The following is a 7,858-nucleotide window of genomic DNA, read 5'->3' on the forward strand; positions in this document are numbered from 1 at the left end:
GCCTTTTTAAGATTTTTTATTGAAGGCATATATTGATATTAAATGTTTCAGTATGCAATCAGAAGAGGAGTAAGTTAGAAATAAAATTTTATTTATTTTTTATTAATGATTAATGTTTTTTTTTTGTGTTATTTTATTCAGATTAAAATGTCAATGCTGTAAAGGTTGTTCGGATTTTCAGAAAATTTTTAAACTCAAAAATACAGCTCTAGTTATATATCGTTACTCTTCTCAGAAAAATGGGGTTAGTACTTGTTTCATGACCCTTATTATTGCATGTAGGAATTTGTCTTTGAATTGCTTCAGCCTGTAGTATCCCACAGCTGGACATAGGCCTCTTTCCACATGTAGGAGAAGGGTTCGAGCTTAATTCACCACTTAATCAACCAATGCGGGATGGCGGATATAAGTATTCCCTACTATGAGTAACGATCGCTATCAAGTGTACATGATAACAACCGGGACCGACAGCTTATCTTGTTCTCCGAGGTACGGTGGGAAGACCCAGAAGGACTGCACAAACACCCAGACCACGGCAAACATCCGAATGGCCGCCAATACAAATATTTGTCATGTGTGGGGATCGAACCCGCAATCGCCAGCACAACAACCTCAAACCAGTGCTGTGACCGTTGTTCCAATGCGTCGTCGTGCGCTAACGTCATCGTTGTCTTAAACTATAATAATTTATGTAAGTACCTCCTTACGGCTTATCCAATTTGGATGCGATTTTTACTAATATATCGTGATAAGTTTCACTTAACATTTAGTGTTTCTTTCATGTGAATCGGTTCATAAATAAAAAAGTTATACCAATTTAAAGAATCACGTTGAACATGTAAATATCCAAATTACGGTGTTTATAATCCAAAATAAACCAAAAGATATGTCCAAAAAATGCTGTCCAAAGTCACTATTCCACGCAGACAAAGTCGTGGGCACAGCTAGTTTTATATATATTCTTTATTAAGCGCTTTAAAAACAATAAGTAGGTATAAATTACATTTACAAAGGAAGTTGGTACAGGCGTGCTAAAAGAGATATCTACCAGTCTACCCATGGTGGTGAGAAACGATGTTACCGTGGCGCATTTATATTGTAAAATACATACGAATAATTTCTGAATTTCGCAATAACTTCTATAATTTTTCTCTATACTCTATAAGGATGCTGATGCCTACAAGCGCCGTTCTAACAATACCTAATTTGCTTCTTGAAGTTCCTTATGGCAAGACTACTTTTCTTTATACACTTCTAATAGGTTAGATCCGGTAAATAAGCCCAGCAATTTTTTAAAACTACTAATTGTCTGAAATATACTAAATACGTAAATACTTTAAAAAACCATTACCCACGTGCGAATTGTATATATAAGTATTATAGTTACGTACCGTCATAATTTTAAATGTTTAGGCTGGTATTTTGGAGAAGAGATAATTTAAGCTCTTTTTAAATTGTAGTATGAGTATATATTGTATATGTTTAGGTAAACCTGTACAACTAAACTGTCTACACATATACCATTTCCTTTATACAAAGGTTGTCTGGAAGAGATCGCTCATTAGCGATAAGGCCGCCTTTTGTACTTAACTCCTGTTTTTATTTTTGTATTTTTGCTCACTCTTGTTGTACAATAAAGAGTTATTATTATTATTATTATGAGTCAATATCTTTCATTATAATAAGTGATGCATGTAACTAATAGGTACATTTTGCAGGCTGAAGTTAAATCAGACTGTTTGGAAAAAGATCTCGTAGGTGATGTATATATTTTTCATAATACATCAAGTCTCGATATTACAACAAACAAGTATTTTTCTGAATTTGGTAACTATTTAGTATAACTAACAATACGTAGTATTACTAATATTACCAATTTATGGCCCTTTTATGTCTTATTTAATATTTCATCTTATTTTACAGCGCAATACATAAAATGTGCCCGATGTAAATACCTGTTTGAACATGCTTATAAGCTGTTGAGAAATATATCTCAAATCAATAAGTTCGGAATAATTGGTCTCTGTGAATATTGTCAATCTAAAATTGAAAGTAATATACCGTGTAAACATTGTAATGAAGCCGTTAAGAAATTTATTATTCATAAAAATAAAAAGGTGAAAGAAACAGACGATTTTATTCAGTTGGCAAATAAATTCAAATATGTTCTCGAAATTGATAAACGAAAATCTCATTCACATTCTGACTTACTTTTGAATAAGCAACGTACTTTGAGTCCTAGATTGTTCCACAAACCTACAGGTCATTTGCGTGTTTTTGAAAAAGATTTACAAAGTCCAATAAATAGTAATAAAAAATCAAAGTCAAAGTATGCACATTTACTGAAAAAAAATAAAGAAGAGAGTTATTCTTCAAGTTACGTAGACAGTAAATTTACAGATGTTGAAAGCTTAGAATATGACGAGGAACTGAGATTGAAAAAGTCATATAATGAAAAAAAAATTGTAATGGGTAATTCAAACACAACATATAGAAGATATAATGCGTTAAAATTAGCTTCGAAATATGTGCATGTTTCCTTAGATGATATTAATGCAAAGTTTTATGATTTTGACATACCTCTTCTACAAAGAAAATATAATAGTAATACCACATTAAATTATCGAGATAATATTGAAAAAACCGACGAATATTCAATAAGTAAAATAGTTAAACAAGACTTATCTAAGAAAAAGGATGTACTTAATCCAAATAGAGATAAAGAAAAAATATTGTTTCAGCTGAATAAAGAAAAATTACGAGATTTAAGTTCAGAGAAATCACCTGTAAATTTTGATAAAACTTTAGCCCAGGGATCTCTTCAGAAAAGTTTTAGTTTCTTTTTCATTAAAAAGAGTAGTGGTCAACCTAAATATCCAAGAATAACTAAGAGCTCGTCGGAATTGATTAAAGAAACCCAAGATGTAATTCATGCGAAGGCTGAAAAGGAAAAACAACAATTAAAAGAAACTAAAAACATATCCAAAGGAACTAAAATTCAAGATAATCAATTAATAGAAACTAGAATCAAATCAAAAGAAAATGATATAAAAGATAAGGAAATAAAAAATAAAATGCCTCCATTAAAAAGCGAAACGCCAATTGACGAAACAAAAGAAAAATTGTCCCAAAAAGAAAAAAAAACATCACTTGATGACAAAATAGGTAATACAACCTATGCTAAACCATCACATAAAAGAAGTAATAAAAATGCTAGTAAGACTTCCCTGAATATACACAAAAGAGATAAACCCACTATAACAAAATCTAAAGAAGAAGAAAAAAATATTAAAACAGATAAAAAAGAGTCAACAAAACTAAAAAATGAACCTAAAAAAAGACAAGTTGAAAAAGAGCAAAAAGAAACGACAAAAAAAGAGGAAAAAAAGAAAAAAGAAGAGCCTAGTACAAAAGAAGAGGTCAAAAAATTTGACAAAAAAGATGACCTAGAAGAATTTAAGAAAATATTGGCCGAACAAAAGAAACACAAAGAAGAAGAAAAAAGAGCCAGGAAGAAAGAAGAAGAAAATCACAAAATGAAAAAAGATACCGACAAAGCGGTTACAACACAGGAAGTATTGCTTAAAAATGTAGAAACTAAAACTAATAAAAAACAAAGTAAAGAAATTAAGTCAGATGTAAAGCCGGACATACAAACAAAAGCTAAATTAAATGCCGAAGACGCAGAAACAAAAGACCTACAAATGAATCAAATTACAGTTAGAACACCTTCTACTGACGATCTAATTTTACGTTTAGTAAAATTAAAACAATCATATCCTCGAAAAGATAAAGAGCGACCAAAACGTTTATCAGAGATTAACATTGACCCTAACGTTATTGCTACACATAAGTGTCATCAAAATAAACAGCCAAATTGTATAATTTGTAATGATTCTGAATTAGAACTTGATATTGAAAATATCGTAAACAAAAAATTTGAAAATACTAAAGTAGCGGATATTATTGTAGGGGAAAAAATATTAAAACATAAACCACATTTAGAGCAAAAAGTAAAGAAACCTTTAATAAGTCCCTTATTTTTTAGTTCAACGTTACAGGACGATGTCGTAAATATTCCTGAACATGATTTTTTTACCAATGTAACGGAAGGAGGTTTAGAAAAGAAAACATTTTCGATCAAAAATGTAAGTGTTTTCAAAAACAATGATGGCTGGGATTTTATTTGATTTATTTATTTATAGTTTATTGCACACTTACAAGAACATTAATGAATTTAAGGAGAGAAAAAAAATATCTACTCTTCCAATGAAAAAATCTTACTTTATATAAAAATATTACCTATATATTAATATTATAAGTTATCGAAATGTAAGTTGGTAAATAAAATAAACATACTTTATAGCTTAAATTCGGAACCATATAGATTTAAAGATTATTTTTCACTTACAATCTTTTTGCACTTATACATATTCATTTTTTACGTTGACTTTGTTCATGTGTCAGTATAAACAATAAAAAAAAAATGTTTTTATTGACAGCTAAGTTACCCACTTTTTAAACCTGAACAGATTTTTGAATAGTTTATTTTGTAACGGGTATTTTTTGTTTCAACTTAAAAATATGTTTACTAATATTTCGAAGTTTAAAAAAATAGAGGTAATGTAAAAAAAAACTTCATATTTGATACACTACAAAAAATCACAAAATAAGAAAATATTTTCTTTCAAGATAACGTACTAATAACATAGTAAATCATATTTATTTATCATGCTTCATTTTCCAGGGAGAACAAGACGTTCCTAAAGGTATTTTACGATATGCTTTGTCTGACCGCACATTCATTGACAAAGGCTGGACTATGTTACCTACAGAAAAAGTAGTGCGAAAAGTAAATATTAGTGATAATAAGACATAAATTTCGCTAGATTTTCGAAAATTTGTAACATATTTGTATTCAGTTTCTTATAAAATATTTTGACAGATGAATGTATATCGTATGCGACCAGCTCATCCTGAATTTGATTGGTTTGAACACAATAAGAATAAAAAACTAATGTACTATGACACAGGAGAAAAGTTAGCCGAATTCGATGATGCCGGTCGCGGCAGGTGGTTTTATAGAAATGGAAAGTTAGCATTGGATTATTATGATGCGAAAGGTGAAATAATATTTAAATAAGTGTTAGGCTGTTTTCACAACGTAACTTGTTACATAATTTGTTCTACATAGCTTTGTTAGAAACGAAAAAAAGGCATTATTCTTAACTTTTTATTTTTGTAACTACACGTTTCTTAAATCCTACAGAAATAAATGCCCAGCAAAGATTCGTAATCTACAGCAACGGAGAACCCGATGAGCGAGGACGTTCTCGGCCTTTTGTTATACTTGCAACCTTTGACTATCTAGGTAACGGTATAGTATTCGACCACGCCGGTAAAATAAGGTATTTTTACATGCCATGTGTCAAACTGTTATTTTTTAAGATATACTCGTTGATATTTATTTATTTTTTGTTCAAGATTAAAATACAATCAAACTGAAGGAGTAGTGTTAGATCGAAGTATCGGTCCAGTTTCTCACTGGAAATGGCATACACTAAATGATCCACCAGTATTACAACAAGTCATGATAGATACACAAATGGCACATAAAGATCCTGAAATACTAAAACTTGGAGGAAATGCAGATAATAAAGTACGTACTGATAATGAGGAAATGTTAGCAATTGAATTTGAAAACTTTATAAAAGAGAAGAGTAAAAAGCTATCTCAAAAGTTCAAACCGTTTCAAATTAAAATGAAAGCTCTGAAAATAAATGAAAACTTTTCATTAAAAGTACTAGATCAAGCTACTGTTTATTTGATATTTAGAGATGGCTCCACCAATCTGAAAATAAATATTGGAATGATTTTAGACCACAAAGAAATTGTTGATACGGATACTGCCGAAGTAGGTGAGATTTCAAATAGTTTAGAAAGATTTCCAGCTCGAACAGACAGTTTAGCTGGATTACAAAAAAGTGTAGCATATGCTCAACGTATTGAGCGAGCTCGACTAGAGAGGGAGCGACGACTTCGACCCATAGAACCATATACAGACAAAGTAACCTCTATAGTTTCTCGGCCTCTTCAAAATCCTTTAAATATTGTACCTTCTAGTAATACAGTAACATCTGCAAAGGACATGTGTCGATGTAGAAAATCCTTATCTAGCCAATTGTATTATGACACACGGCTCAGTTAACTAATTTTATCTTTCTACGTATGTAATAAAATATTTATTTGATTATCATATCGTAATAATATAGTAAAATGTTCTTATTATTCGTCTGCAGCAATGGTTACGTTTTGACCCGTATTTATTTGTATATGTGTGTACATCTTCTGGCAACTTTTCTAAATCTAGATATTAGAAAACAATAATAAACGTATACTAAAATATAATGAACTCGCACAAAGCGTCCAATTTTATAGAGACACATAACCTGTGAAATATTTATTAAATTATTTATATACTAAATAACCTAATTGCGTACTACAACACGTGATTCTCACATTTAAGTATAACTTCCAAGTTCCAAAGCACTTGAGAATTAAAAGTTTGAATTGTAATTTACATGATTATTGCGGTAGTTATAGGATACGCAAAAGTTCATACTTACTTTTATTTTTATTCGAACGCATAACGTTATAATTTAACACACCGCATATTGCTGCTCTCATCAATCCTCGTGTGGTTTGACGCGGTACGGGGATTCCATCGCGTCGAGTTGATCAATTTTTGCACAGAGCGGCAACACCTAAGAGATGTTCGATAAAAACATCTTTGTTTAGTGACGTCAGAGGTAACGTTATCGGTATCGTTACCAAGCCCTGCTCCTAAGCTTACGATCGCTATATGTTACATAATTACATAAAAAATAGATATAAAACCAATTTAACATGAAATGTTTTTTTCTTTACATTTATTATGTAAAATTAAATTCAATTTATGTCATTATATATAAATTTGTACTTAATTTATTCGACATTTATTAAGTAAATTTTTAAGTTAAGTACATCTTACATCTTTTATATAAAATTCTCGTGTCACAATGTTAGTTATCATACTCCTCCGAAACGGCTGGACAGGTTTTTATGAAATTTTGTGTGCTTTACGGGTAGTTCTGAGAATCGGCCAACATCTATTTTTCATACCGCTAAGTTATAAGGGGGGGGGTTAAGGGGGTTAATAACATTTATGGCTAAACAACATTTGCGGGTGTTCAGCTAGTGTTATATTAAAAATTTACGGTTTAAGCTAAAACCGTACATGTAATTATCTTGAGGAGGTAAAATTATAAATGAAGTAGTTGTTAATTTTTTAATTATTATTAATTGAAGCGAGAATCATGGTGGCAAAGGTTGTTTTTATAAATTCATACTATTGAAATCAGCCTATAAAAAATCGTTTCATGTAATTGAAAAAATGTGGGTGTATATTTTTCTAATGCCGGATCTTAGACTATAATATTTCATTAATAAAAAAAGTATGTGTGTCAGTTGCAACGCATGACTTGAGTTTACTCCTTCAGATCGACTGTCAAAATAGACACAAAAAAGGCTTACTAGTCTAAGAAAAATATTAATACCATATCAAGTGGTAAATAAATGAATCAAATAACTCTGCTGTGTGGTTACGGTAGTAAGAATACAGCCACCCCCTCTCTTCCCGTGGGTGTCGTAAGAGGCGACTAAGGGATAACACAGTCACACCCGGGATAACCATCCAACTGCTTGCTGGTTTTGAAATACACAGACCGAAGACAGTAATGTCTTCGGTGCGACAAAGCCAACCCTGCGGTCACCAACCTGCCTGCCCTGCGTGGTGAGTTGGTGATTATGGGCATGAACT

General features: G+C 31.1%; 1 protein-coding gene across 1 annotated transcript; it reads left to right on the forward strand.

The window, feature by feature from the left end:
* Positions 1–239: 239 nt before the first annotated feature.
* Positions 240–6,208, forward strand: LOC123660772. Its single transcript, XM_045595842.1, has 6 exons — positions 240–244; positions 1,859–4,152; positions 4,752–4,852; positions 4,946–5,123; positions 5,270–5,408; positions 5,485–6,208. The coding sequence occupies exons 1-6, from the start codon at positions 240–242 to the stop codon at positions 6,206–6,208; spliced, it is 3,441 nt and encodes a 1,146-aa protein (XP_045451798.1).
* Positions 6,209–7,858: the final 1,650 nt, after the last annotated feature.

Source organism: Melitaea cinxia, chromosome 1 (genome assembly GCF_905220565.1).
Source record: "Melitaea cinxia chromosome 1, ilMelCinx1.1, whole genome shotgun sequence".
NCBI lineage: Eukaryota > Metazoa > Arthropoda > Insecta > Lepidoptera > Nymphalidae > Melitaea > Melitaea cinxia.